Raw genomic sequence first — 14394 nt, 5'->3', positions numbered from 1 at the left:
TAGGTGATTGTGATTGGATTCCTGTTTTCATGGCCAATGGTATGAATACAAATGGAGTGTCAGCTTTGTGATGTTTGTATTCACCTATTCGGCTCTTCAACATACATATTCTGTGAAATGGACTCCTAGATATGTATTTACCCTATCTCCAATAGGAACTCATTTCTGTAATCAATAAAGAGAAAGAGTGGCTCCTTTGAAAGCAATTCAGAGCACACAATTGAAACTTAACTCTGACTTGCATTGAGGAGTTGAGTGTTTCTATCCCATTGGCAATGTAAGGGGATGAGAGACACTAACCTCTTAAGAGTCATTTGGAGTCAGCTGGTCGCTTAGAGTCACTCTTGTAAGGAGTGGAACAAAATGCTCTGCTATTCTGTCAAATCTTAAGCAAGACCTTAGCCTGTCTGGGGAAGTGCTGGTAGGTAGGAGGTGCTCTGTAATTGTGACTGTTAAAAGACAGCAGTTTTTGCTGTCATTCTGAAAGTATATTGTGGTGGGGAGTTTTAATATGTTTTCATGCTTTAAGGAAACGTATATAATAACAGAAAGTGAGGTTGCAAAAGAGCTGAAGGGATTGTCTTGTTTATTCACACACAATTTATGAACAAGGCAACATCATCTAGGCTGTCATAACCTGAAGTTCAACTGTAATGTCAACTGTAAATGTAAAGTTAACTGTAATGTTTAACTGTAAAGCTCTAGTCAGATCTTACCACACAGCATATAGAAACATTTCTTAATGACAGAATACTTCCAAAAGAAATGCTGGGCCTAATTTTCAGTGATTTCCCTTTTACAGGCATGATTTGTAGTCTTAAAATGAGTTGTCAGTGCTGATGGTACCTCTAAGTATGATATTAACAATATAGAATCATAGAATCATCTGGGTTGGAAGGGACCTTGAAGATCATCGAGTTCCAACCCCCCTGCCATAGGCAGGGACACCTCCCACTAGACCAGGTTGCCCAAGGCCACATCCAGCCTGGCCTTGAACACCTCCAGGGATGGGGCCTCAACAACCTCTCTGGGCAACCTGTTCCAGTGCCTTACCACCCTCAAAGTGAAAAACTTCTTCCTAATGTTCAATCTGAACCTGCCCTCTTCCAGTTTAAAGCCATTCCCCCTCATCCTATCGCTACATGCCCTAGTAAAAAGTCCTTCCCCAGCTCTCCTGTAGGCCTCCTTTAGGTACTGGAAGGCCACAATAAGATCTCTCCAGAGCCTTCTCTTCTCCAGGCTGAACAGTCCCAACTCTTTTAGACTCTCCTTGTAGGAGAGGTGCTCCAGCCCTCAGATCATCCTCGTGACCCTCCTCTGAACGTGCTCCAGCAGGTCCATGTCCTTCTTATGTTGGGGACTCTACAGCTGGATGCAGTACTCCAGGTGGGGTGTCACAAGAGTGGAGTAGAGGGGCAGAATCACCTCCATTGATCTGCTGGCCACACTTCTGAATAATTGATATAAATCAATTATCTGCAGTTGGAAATGTTCAAATTTGTGATGAGAATTTATTTTTCATTCTACAATTTAGTTGTTCAAGTGGCCTTCTCCCAAAGAAATGGAAACAGTATCTGATTATTGAGCTATATAACCCTGTTTATAAGCTAAGCAAGCGCCATCTTAAAACTAGTTGGATTTCTGCCCCCTTTACTTTCACATGAAGATGGAGTGAAAATTTAACTTATGCCTAGCACTTTGACTTCATTAAAACAGTTTTTTTATCATTATTTTAGAGATAGTGTCTTCTTTCAGGGAATGATGCACAGAACCATCAACAGAACTGTCAGGGCTACTGTACTGAGTAAAATTATACTATTTTCACCTGGATAGCATTGTATTAAGATGACACAGATACACTGGTGTGACTCACTATTGAGAGAAACATTCTGTATGCAGACATGTTAGAGTTCTTTCAGAAGGAGTAATATGAGGACAATCCATATTGAAAAATATTTTTTCCTTGTCTTGATGTTTCTATAACATTCAATGATTGTACATTTGAGAGGTAACATTGCTGAGAAGAGCAAATTATGAGCAGATACTTTGTTAGGGAATAATGTACCAGCTGAATATTTATGCACTCTGCAGGGGTAGTCATAGTCTTTCACTGATGGGAGTGCTAGCTATACTCAGATATATCTTAGAAAAGGTAAAGTTTTTGCTCCTCCAGCACATAGACAACTTCACAGGCTATTTAGCTTTGCTTCTTTTAGCTGCGATTTCAGGTTTTACTGACCTGAGAGCAGGATTTAACTGCTTTCTCATATTTGGCATTCTCTTCTCCTTAAATCTTTTGCCAGGATGTGGAGGATCACATACAGAAGCTGTATTTATACCATTCAGTAAAATCAGGTCAGGGCCTGTTCTCTGACCCTAAGGCCAAATGACCCAGCACAGCTTCTGTCCGTATGCTTAACTTTTTTCTCCTGCAAAATTAGGGCAGCTTCATCCACACTGTTTAGGACTGGATGACTTCCTTCTTTTTAGTTTCACAGTGAGAGAGTCCCAGTAGCAGGATAACTTAAGACTAAACTTTGTAGCTGTCAGCCAGCTGAAGATAGGGCCAGATTGATAAGTCTTTATGCAGCACATTGCTCACAGCATGAGGAACACTCAGCTGTAGGTCTTGAACATGAAACTGTCCACAATACTAAGACCTTTCACCAAATCCTTTGCCCTCAACTTGTATATACAATAATAAGCTCTGGGTTTGATAACTCTGGTTTTCCCTGGTAGGAGTCAGAGAGAGAACCTAAGCCAGAGGACTACTTATTTAACAAGAACAAGGGTAGTAAAAGAACGATAAGCAAGAGGGTGTCTGCCTGCAGTTTACTTACAGACTTGTATGGTCCTGACCGCAACCTAGTCAGCTTGTCTTTTTCAGATCCCCTTGGGAGACCTTGTATCATCTTCTGTTTTTCTGAACCACTGGCTTTCTTCTCCCATGGCCTCTTGAGGAAAGACTCCATAAATTGCCAGAATTCTTGTGTTTGCATTTATAAGCTTTGCCTCTTCTGAATCCACAAAACTAACAGTTAGAAAACTAGCTAGACCTAGCAGATCACCAAACTAGAATCCTCCAAATCAGTGGCTCCACAGCTGCCAATTAACAATATAGGATGTTTGCTAAGGAATAACTTAATATAAACCAATCTTTCCTATCCTGCCTGCTTCCTTGACAGTTCTCTGTTAAATGAAATAAATATGTTCAGACAGTCAAAAGACACCAAAATTGTTGTCTTTACTCTGTGCATTATTATGTTGAGCCTTAATATCTGTCCATCTCAAGGTAGTCCACATCATAGGAAAAAGCATAGTCAGGCAGGTATGTTGCTGTGTGTATGTCCTGCTTTATTTGGGGAGGTGGTGAAAAGGAAGGAAAAACATTTCAGTTGCCTTATCCCATTGGCTTTGTCAGACCTGCAAAAAAAAGATTATGTCCAGTGGGTGTAGTTTTGTTTCAGCAGATAAGAAGATAAGAGCAACTTGGAGGGTTTGAGGTTTTTGTTTACTCTGTTTTAATATGAGTCTCTGTTGATACTAGTGGTTTTCTTTGTGGCACAATGTCACTACACGTGGACCTACAGAAGTAATATGTCATGTATATAGTCATTCTAAAGAACTACATATAAAAGAAACTTTGTATTTTGCTTCCAGAATATTCCCTGTCATGCCATTTCAATGGGTCAGGGCCAGGAAGTCCATGCAAGGCGCCTGTTAAATCAGTGCATGCAAGATGGAGGATGGCTCCTTCTACAGAACTGCCACCTTGGCTTGGAGTTTCTTAGTGAATTAATGGACACCATCACAACAACAGAATCTATGAGTGAAGATTTCAGGACCTGGATCACTACAGAGGCTCACCCGGAGTTTCCTATTAATCTTTTACACTCCTCTATCAAATTTACTAATGAACCCCCTCAAGGTAGGAAACAGTGGGGTTTTTGAGTTTTGGGTCTTGCTTCCCCTCCAGCCCCATATCACTATACTCTGTGCAGTATTTTAGTTTTAATCTCTGATGTTTCATTAGCTAAATACAGCACTGTGTAAGTCAGCCTCGTGAGGTGTAAAATTGATATTGTTTATTTTTGTAACAGAAATTGATAGTTATTTTTTTGTTCGTGTAGAACCTGTGGAGAATGCCAGGTCAGTGGTCCTTTCTTAAACTTAGTACACTCCATCACTCTTTGCTTTCTGTCCTGTTGACTCCACCCAAGGATGCAGAGGAGGACCTATCCTATCCTCCACTGGGTAAGGAAAAAGATGGAGTCTTCTGAACACTCAGCCTCAACCTCCCAAGCTGCAGTATGTAGCCATGGCTGTTGCTTCTTGGTATGTCATCTGGCACTGCTGACAGGAGACTGACCCCAGCATCTTTGTAATTGTCCTTCAAGTATTTGTGAGCTGCTTCTGTCACTGACAAGACAGTTAGTAACAACCCATAGTGGATCTGAACACTGGGGTTTACTTAAGAACCAATGAGATTAAGGCTTTTATGCTACCTGCTTATTTCACACACTCACTCTCTTGTGTTCTCAGCCTCCTCTGTTGCATTTATTTCATCTTGATTTCCCTTCCCATTGGAGAGATTGCTGCTTGTCCAGGAAGGTTGGGCAGAAAGTCATGTTGGTTTCATGCTGTGCAGCTATTTGCAGCTACCAGTCTTGGACATTACTGGCTTAGGTCTGTGGGCATCCCCTGGTATTTGCCTCTGCATGTCTCTCCTACCTCCAGGATCTTTGCTCATTGCAGGGGAGGTTGAACTAGATGACCTTTAAAGGTCCCTTCCAACCCAAACTATTCTATGGTTCTATGATTCTATGACGTTTCACCACTTTCAGGATGTTTCCTCAGGCTAGGATGTTCATCTCATGCTTTCTGGGCCTCTAAGCCTGCAGTTTTCCTAACTTTAGTAGTTTATGTGCAGAAGCACAATGTGTGATCAGCGTACTAATTGGCAGTTCAGACTAATGTTTCTGTATTAATTGGAGGATTCAGGATCATAGAATCATAGAATTGTCTAGGTTGGAAGAGACCCTTGGGATCATCGGGTCCAACCATCTACCCTACTCTACAAAATTCTCCCCTATACCATATCCCCCAACACCACATCTAAAAGTCTCTTAAACACATCCAGGGATGGTGACTCAACCACCTCCCTGGGCAGTCTATTCCAATGCCCGACCACCCTTTCTGTGAAAAGTTCTTTCCTAATGTTCAGTCTAAACGTACCCTGTTGGAGCTTGAAGCCATTCCCTCTTGTTGTGTCATTAATTACCTGTGAGAGGAGATCAGCACCAACCTCTCTACAGTGTCCTTTCAAATAGTTGTAGAGAGTGATGAGGTCTCCCCTCAGCCTTCTCCTCCTCAAACTAAACAGTCCCAGCTCCTTCAACCGCTCTTCATATGACTTGTCTGCTAGGCCCTTTACCAGCTTCATTGCCCTCCTCTGCACTCACTCCAGCACCTCGGTATCTCTCTTGTATTGAGGTGCCCAAAACTGGACACAATACTTGAGGTGTGGCCTCACCGGTGCTGAGTACAGGGGCACAATCACCTCCCTACTTCTGCTGGCCACGCTATTTCTAATACAAGCCAGGATGCCGTTGGCTTTCTTGGCCACCTGGGCACACTGCCGGCTCATATTCAGCCGCTTGTCAATTAGAACCCCCAGGTCTCTTTCTGCCAGGCAGCTTTCCAGCCACACCTCCCCAAGGCTGTAGCGCTGCGTGGGGTTATTGTGGCCCAAGTGCAGGACCTGGCACTTGCCCTTGTTGAAACTCATACCATTGATGTTGGCCCAATGATCCAATCTATCTAAGTCTCTCTGTAGAGCTTCCCTATCCTCCTGGGATTCAACACTCCTGCTTAACTTGGTGTCATCTGCAAACTTGCTGATGATACACCCTATGTCCTTATCGAGATCATCAATAAAGACATTGAACAGAAATGGTCCCGACACTGAGCCCTGAGGCACACCACTTGTGACCGGCCGCCAGCTGGATTTAAATCCATTGAGCACCACTCTTTGGGACCTTCCAGTTAGCCAGTGCTTGATCCAGCAGATCGTATGCTCATTCAGGCCGTGCGAAGCCAGTTTTTCCACGAGAATTGTATGGGGGACAGTATCGAATGCTTTTTGAAAGTCCAGGTATACAATATCAACAGCCTTTCCCTCCTCCGATATTCTGGTAATCTTGTCATAGGAGGAGATCCGGTTCGTCTGGCAGGACCTGCCTTCCATAAACCCATGCTGACTAGGCCTGATCCCCTGGTTGCCCATTATGTGGGTTTTGATGGCACTCAAGATGACTTGCTCCATGACCTTCCCTGGTATTGAGGTTAGAGTGACAGGTCTATAGTTACCTGGATCCTCCTTTTTGCCTTTCTTGTAGATGGGTGTTACATTTGCCACCCTCCAGTCCATTGGGACCTCCCCAGTTAGCCATGACTTCCTGTAAATGATGGAAAGCGGTTTGGCGAGCACGTCTGCCAACCCTTTCAGCACTCTTGGGTGTAGCCCCTCCGGTCCCATAGACTTGTGTGCATCCAAGCAGCATAGCAGGTCACTGATCTCTTCCTTTTTAATTGTGATGCTCTCATTCTGCTTCCCCTCCCTGTCTCCTAGCTCTTGAGGCTGGGTGTCCAGGGAACAGCTAGTTCCACTGCTAAAGACTGACCACCTTTATTGCCCCATCCAGTTTCTCCATAACTGTGATGGTGATGTTTCTCCACACCTTCCTTTTATGGCAAATGTGGACAATATATCTGAGGAGAAGCCTGATCAGTGCTAAGAGGAAGGTGATAAGAACTTCCTTCAGTCTGCTACCTGTGCTTCTTCTAAGGTAGCCCGCTATCTGGATTGCCTTATTTGCAAGAATAGAGCCATTTTGGCTTATAGTCAACCTGGCATCTGCGATAATCCTGAAGTGTGTAGCAGTAGATCTCAGCTAGCAGATCTCAGCTTGTACAAATGCATGAGGTTATTGTGCTGTGGGTGCAGAACTTTGCACTTCTTGTTGAACTTCATGCAGGATTTTTTGGCCAAGTCTTCATCTCTCACTAGAGCCCTGTGGACTGATCCTCTGCCATTTAGTATGTCAGCCACACTCTCTAATTTGGTATTGTCTGCAAGTTTGTTGAGGTTGCCTTTTGTGTCCTTATCCAAGCTACTGATGAAGGTATTGAAGAATCTATTTCCTTGGTGTACCTTGTTTTTTTTCTAGCTGCTAGGATATCTTAAGCCATTGATTATTTACTATTCTTTGAGCCTAGTAACCAGCCTGCTTGCCTTCTACAATAAGATGATTGGTTTAGTGGATGAGGGGAGAGCGTAGGGTGTTGGTTATCTTGACTTCAAGAAGGTTTTTGACACAGCTGCCCAATACATCCTTATAGACATACTGATGAAGTAGGCATTGCAGAAGTAGACAGTGAGGTGAACTGAAAATTGTGTGAACTCCCAGGCTCAAAGGGTTGTGGTCAGCTACACAAGTCCTGCTGGAGAGCAGTCACTAGTGATGTACTCCAGGGGTCAATATTGGGGCCAGCAGTGGATAAAATTTTCACTAATGACCTAGATGATGGGACATTCTCAGCAAATTTATAGTTGATACAAGGCAGGAAGAAGGGGCTGATAAACCAGAAGGTCATGTTGTTGTTCAGTGGGAGTTTCACAGGCTAGAGAAACACTCTGATAGGAACCTGCTGAACTTCAACATAGGGAAATGCCAGGTACTCCTCCTGCAACGCCCTCAGATGCATTAGGAAGATCATTTTGAACAGGTTGAGGAAGGTGATTCTTCTCTACTCAGCCATGGTGAGAGCACATTTGGAGTAATGTGTCCAGGTCTGACCTCCCCAGTGCAAGAAAGAAATGGACAGAATGAGTCCAGTGAGAGGCCACAAAGATGCTGAAGGGATTGGAAAACATGACATATGAGGAGAGGCTGAGAAAGTTACGAATGTTTAACCTTGAGGAGAGAAGGGGTATCTCATCAATGCATATAATTATGCGATAGGAGTGAGTAAAGAAAACAGAAAGACTTTTTTCAGTGGTGCCAAGTGACAGAAATGGAAATGATGGACGCAAATGCAAATCCAGGAAATTCCACTTCAGCATTAGAAAAACCAACCCACTTGTGAGGGTGGTTGTTCTGGTTTCAGCTGGGATAGAGTTAGTTTTCTTTCTAATGGCTGGTGAGTTTCAGATTTGGTATGAAAGGAATGTCAATGATGCATATCGTTTTAATTGTTGCCAGGTGATGTTTATACTATTCAAGGACTTTTTTCAGCTTCCCATAGAAGCTGAGCACAAGCATAGACAGAACAATGGGGTAACCAATGGAATATTCTGTACCATAGACATCATGCTTTGTATATAAATGAGGGTTGGCTGAGGGGCAGGAATCTGCAATCACTGTTTGGAATGGGCTGCACAACCAATGGCTTGTATCACAGTATCACAGTATCACAGTATCACAGTATCACAGTATGCTAGGGATTGGAAGGGACCTCAAAAGATCATCTAGTCCAATCCCCCTGTCGGAGCAGGAACACCTAGATGAGGTTGCACAGGAAGGCGTCCAGGTGAGTTTTGAATGTCTCCAGAGAAGGAGACTCCACAACCTCCCTGGGCAGCCTGTTCCAGTGCTCTGTCACCCTCACTGAGAAGAAGTTTCTTCTCAAATTTAAGTGGAACCTCTTGTGTTCCAGCTTGAATCCATTACCCCTTGTCCTATCATTGGTCGCTACTGAGAAGAGCCTGGCTCCATCCTCATGACATTCCCCCTTTATATATTTATAAACGCTAATAAGATCACCCCTCAGTCTCCTCTTCTCCAAACTAAAGAGACCCAGCTCCCTCAGTCTTTCCTCATAAGGGAGATGCTCCACTCCCTTAATCATCTTAGTTGCCCTTGTGTTATGTTACTTTATCTTGTGTATTCTTTTACCATTATTATTATTATTATTATTATTATTATTATTATTATTATTATTATTATTTTCCTTTTTCTGTTATTGTTCCATTATTGTTTCTGTAATTGTTCCATTAAACTGTCTTTATCTCAACCCACGAGGGTTTTTTTCCCCCTTCCCTTTTCCCTCCTTTTCTCCCTCTTCTCCCTACCCTTCTGGGGGAGAAGGGGGAGAACTGTGCAAGTGGCTGCATGGTCCTAGTGGCCAGCTGGGATTAAACCACAACAGTGGTCAAATACTGGAACACCTTGTCCAGTGAGTTTGTAGACTCCATCCTTAAACCCCATATGGACAAGGTGCTGAGCAACCATCTCTAGTTGCTCTGCTTTGAGAAGGGGTGTTGTGCAATGTGACCTCCAGAGGTCCCTTCCAACCTTAGCTATTTGGTGTTATTCTGTTTTACTACCCTGCCTTGTATCCACTTATTATTTCAGTATTCATCTTCCTTAGTAAGATGTCTACAAAATGTCTGATTTTCTGAAAAACATCCTGTTTCAGTGTGTATACTCTACTCTCAAAAGCAGTTAGTCAGTCTGCTGTTAAAAATTTCTTACTTCTCTCTCTTCTCCTCCCCCCATTTTAGCTTGGTGCTCAGCCTCTTTTTATTCTGCTGTGACCCCTCCTTACCATTCAAATGGTAACACACTATAGCTCCAAGAGGCTATTTCATAAGTCAGGTTATAACTAATTTACAACTTGCATTTAGTCATAGAAATATACTTGGTGTAACAATTTAAGTCAGGATGAAATATAAACGATTTTAGCTTTCTAATACTGTCCTGACACATTGGTAGCATGATGTGATAAGGCACTTTTGTTTGATTGTCTTGATTTTGGAACTCTTATGATACCCTTATAATACTTTGAAAAACTATTTGTTTGAATATTGTTCTCCAGGATCTTTGTGAAATAGGAAGGAAACAAAAGGGCTTTTATTGTGTCATAGGAAGTATGATGACTTGGGCGATCTATTCACTGCACTTGAAATCTGCCTCTTCAGACTTGCGTTAAGCTGATTAGGTGGAAGGACCTGGTGTCAGTAACTCATGCTCAGTGTTGTCTGCCAAAGGCAGGTGATGCTTCAGTAACACTGCCTGAAAGCACCTGGAAGTAATGAGGCTTACGTATTCCGTGGAAGCTGAGATTGCATCAGTATCATCTGCCTAAAGCTGTTCCTGGGATTTGAAATGTCAGCGCTCAAACAAACCTCCCCAAGTATTAGTATTTCCACTGTGAATTTTGGTTCTCACCGCATCAGCTTGGTGCCTGTATACCAGTTTGAGAAGCTGCCTACAAAATTGTGAGATTGTTATAAGTATGAAATCTAAATAAAATTGTAAAAATAAAATCTCATTTCATATGTAAATATTGAAACACAAACACACGGATATTCAGTGCTAAGTTTCATATGACATTAGGTGTCTTTTTAATTGCCATATAGTTGTTGAATAGTTATGATTATATTTCAGTAGTTATTGGTAACATGTAGAATATGATTACTTAAGTGTAATTCCTTCCAGACTCCTGAACTTAATTTGGTGTGTCATCTACCCGAAACAAAACGTAATTGAAGTTTGCTTGCTATGACCAGCTGAACAGATAATTGATTCAAAGAGATTATTTGAAGCTATGAATAAGATGATACTGTAAATTGGAACAGAGAATTCTGCTTAATGGAAGTTGGGGTTATGGGTTCCATACATTTTTTTGCTCATATATTACATTTTTATACTTATTTTCTAGGTGTGAAAGCTGGCTTAAAACGAACATACTCAGCTCTCACTCAGGATCACCTAGAAGTGAGCAACATGCCACAGTGGAAACCACTGCTATATGCTGTAGCATTTCTTCACACAACTGTTCAGGTTTTAAAATGTGTTTCTTTTCTTCTGTCATAAAGCCACGTTTCATTTATTTATGCACCACGTTATTAAATGAAAAACATGCTTAAATGGCAATCCCGTGTTGGTAAATTAATACAAACAAAACAAGAAAGAAAACAATGCATCTCTATTACTGCAGCTGTCTTAGAACTCTGCTCATGTTGATCTTGTACCTCCAGCAGGGATGGTATTTCAGAGTAAAAAAGGATAGTCAACCGATGATCAATTACTGTACTCTTTCTGTTAAAGTCTTTGGGCATGGCTGTGTGATCTGTGTTTCAACTGACTGTTTTTTCACTAATATTTTAAATCATAAAAGCACATTAAAGAAATTTACAGCTAGGGTTGGAAAACCATAGTCTTAATGCTGCTGCTTTCACAACGAGAAAGGCTAAGAGGGTGAATATAAATCCTTCCTGCACTGAAATCTGTAGGAGGAAATGAAGGTGGAAGATGATTTTGTCCATTAAAGAAAGTGCTTTATGGATTAACCACAACTTTTCTTCATTCTGTTGATAGATTTTACAGTATCCTTAGTTTATATTTGGTGCATAGTTAATTTAAAACTGTGGCATCCGTGCACTGATATGTTGTGGTCCAATGGAAGCCTATGGGTGTAAATTAAGAATGTTTAAATACCAGATACTGCCCTAAGAACCACATACTGCCAACTGCATCTGTAAATGATTCAGTAAGAAGCACCTTGCTACTTGCATCTGCACCATGCAGCGACATCAGTGGTATGAATATACCTAGTCCATAGGAGGACCACAGGCAATGATCATGGATGATAAGTCTGTACACCCTTTCATTTTTGAAATTCAAACGCTATATTTCTAGACTCATAGATTCACTGAACTTAAAAAAGATTTTTTCTTTGTGAAAATGTTAACATTTTTATTCTTTGTTCGTATCTCTCTACTGATGATGATAAATGAAGAAATTTTAAACTGCTAGATAATTAAATCAAGGATTTGTTCTTGTGGGTGTAAAGAGAAGAATATTTTTTTTAAAGCTGGTGAAATACAGCCCCAGCTGGACTACTGCATTCTTAGCATGTTTCATGTATTCTTCTGTGCTTAATGTTTTCTTCACAATTACTATCAATCAGCCTTTTACTTTTAACTCTATCTATTTTACAGGAAAGACGAAAGTTTGGTCCATTGGGCTGGAATATTCCTTATGAATTTAATCAGGCAGACTTCACAGCCAGTGTGCAATTTGTTCAGAATCATTTGGATGATATGGACATTAAACGTGGAGTGAACTGGAACTGTGTTCGCTATATGCTTGGAGAAGTACAGTATGGTGGCCGTGTAACTGATGACCTTGACAAAGCACTGCTGAACACGTACGCAAGAGTGTGGTTTGGCGAGCACATGTTTAGTGAAAAATTTTGTTTCTACAAAGATTATGTTATTCCAAAAGGGAAAACAGTTGAAGACTATCTCCAGTACATAGAGCAATTGCCCGTGATTGATACACCCGAGGTAAAATATTTCAAAATATTAAAGGGAGTTTTTGTCAGATAAATAATTTAATCAGGTATATTTTCCAGAGCTATGAACATCAAGATTAGCAGGCAGACCATTATAGTGGGTATCTAGCATAGATCTGCTTACCAGGAAGAGGTAGATGAGGGCTTCATCAAACAATTGGAAGAAGTCTCACATTCACAGGCCTTGGTCCTCATGGAGGACATTAACTTTCCTAATTATCTGCTGGAGGAGTGATACAGCAGGGTTCAAGCAGTCTAGGAAATTTCTTCAGTGCAGTAATGACAATTTCCTGGCACAGGTAACTAAGGAGCCAACAAAGAAAGGCACTTGGCTGGACCTGATACTTATAAGCAAGGAAGAACTGGTCACATGTGAAATCTGGAGGCAGCCTTGAGTGCAGTGACTGATGGTGGAGTTCAGGATCCTAAGAGGAGGGAGCAGGGCAAAAAGCAGGACCACAGCCCTGGATTTCAGGAGAGCAGACTTCAACCTCTTCAGGGGTTTCTTCCAGGTTTGGAAGAATCCCATGGGATAGGCGCCTGGAGAGAAGAACTGGTTTATATACTGGCAATAACTTCCTCAAAGCTCAAGAAAGATCCATCCTAACAAGCAGGAAATCAAAGGCAGCAGGAGGCCTGAATGGATGAACAAGAAGCTCCTAACTGAATTCAGACATAAAGAGGAAGGGTACAAGAGGTGGAAGCAGGGGCAAGTGACCCAGCGAGAGTACAGAGCTACTGTCCAATCTTGCAGGGATAGAGTTAGGAAAGCCAAGGCCAAAGTGGAGTTGAATCTGTCAAGGAATGTGAAGGGCAACAAGAAAGGATTTTACAAGTACTTAAACGGCAAAATGATGACTAGGGAAATGTGGGTCCGTTGCTGAATGGGGCAGGAGAACTAGTAAGTGCCTCAGTCTTTACCAGTAAAACTGTCCTCCAGGAATCCCAGGTCCCTGATGAAAAGTCTAGAACAAGTAACTTACCTCTGGTGGAAGAGGACCAGGTTAGGGAGCATTTAAAGAAACTGAACATATTTAAGTTCATGGTACCTGATGGATTGCATCCATGAGCGCTGAGGGAGCTGGCTGATGTCATTGTCAGGTTACTCCTGATTACTTTTAAATGGTCATGGAGATTGGAAGAGGTTCCTGAAGAATGGAAGACAGCAAATATCACTCCAGTCTTCAAGAAGGGAAGAAGAAAGATTTGGGGAACTACAGGCTGGTCAGCTTCACCTCAGTTGCTGGGAAGGTGCTGGAAAAAATCCTCTTGCAAAGCATTTCCAAACGTATGAAGGACAAGCAGGTGATTGACAGTAGCCAGCATGGATTTGTGAAGGAGAAATCATGCTTAAACAACCTGTTGGCCTTCTGCAGTGAGGTGATTAGGTGGTTGTTTTTTACTAGGGCCTTTTGCAACTACCTCCCATAAGACCTTCATAGACAAGTTGACAAAGTATGGGTTAAATAAGTGTGCTGTGAGATGGTTTGAAAGCTGGCTAAACAACTGGACCCAGAGGGTTGTGATCAGTGGCACAAAGTCCAGTTGGAAACACATCACTAGTGCTGTGTGCCAGGGGTCAATACTAGAGCCAATGCTCTTTAATAACTGTGTTAATGACCTGGATGATGGGGCAGAGTGCACCTTCAACAAGTTCACAGGAGATACAAAACTGTAAGGAGTGGCTGATAGACTAGATGGTTGTGCTGCTGTCCAGAGAGATCTGAGCAGGCTGGAGAACTAGACAGAATGGAATCTCATGAAGTTTCACAAGGGGAAATGCAAATTCCTGCATCGGTTGTCCTGGTGGACAACTACCTGACCATGAAACAGCGGCACCCTCATGCCAAAGAGGCCAACAGTACCCTAGGATGCATTAGGAAGAGGGAGGTTAGCCAGCAGGTTGAAGGTGATGATCCTTTCTCTCTACTGAGCACTGGTGAGACCGTATCTGAATTACTGTGTCCGGTTCTGGGCTCCCCAGTACAAGAAAGATATGGACTTTCTGGAGTAATTCTAGAGCAGGGCTGT

At 42.1% G+C, this 14394-nt stretch overlaps 1 protein-coding gene across 1 annotated transcript in view; it reads left to right on the top strand.

Moving 5' to 3' along the window:
* LOC309686498 (dynein axonemal heavy chain 5-like) overlaps positions 1-14394 on the top strand; it is a gene marked incomplete at its 5' end in the record, with an annotated part of 184441 nt that overhangs the window by 141612 nt on the left and 28435 nt on the right. The window contains 3 exons of the mRNA XM_082499206.1: positions 3661-3928; positions 10726-10847; positions 12008-12355. Of these exons, the coding sequence (XP_082355332.1) occupies positions 3661-3928; positions 10726-10847; positions 12008-12355 (738 nt within the window). The remainder of the gene's footprint in view (positions 1-3660; positions 3929-10725; positions 10848-12007; positions 12356-14394) is intronic.

This window comes from Vanellus vanellus (assembly GCF_965231255.1).
Source record: "Vanellus vanellus genome assembly, chromosome: 2".
Taxonomy (NCBI): Eukaryota; Metazoa; Chordata; class Aves; order Charadriiformes; family Charadriidae; genus Vanellus; species Vanellus vanellus.
The sequence above is the reverse complement of the archived record's forward strand: the minus strand, read 5'-3'. Positions and strand labels throughout refer to the sequence as shown.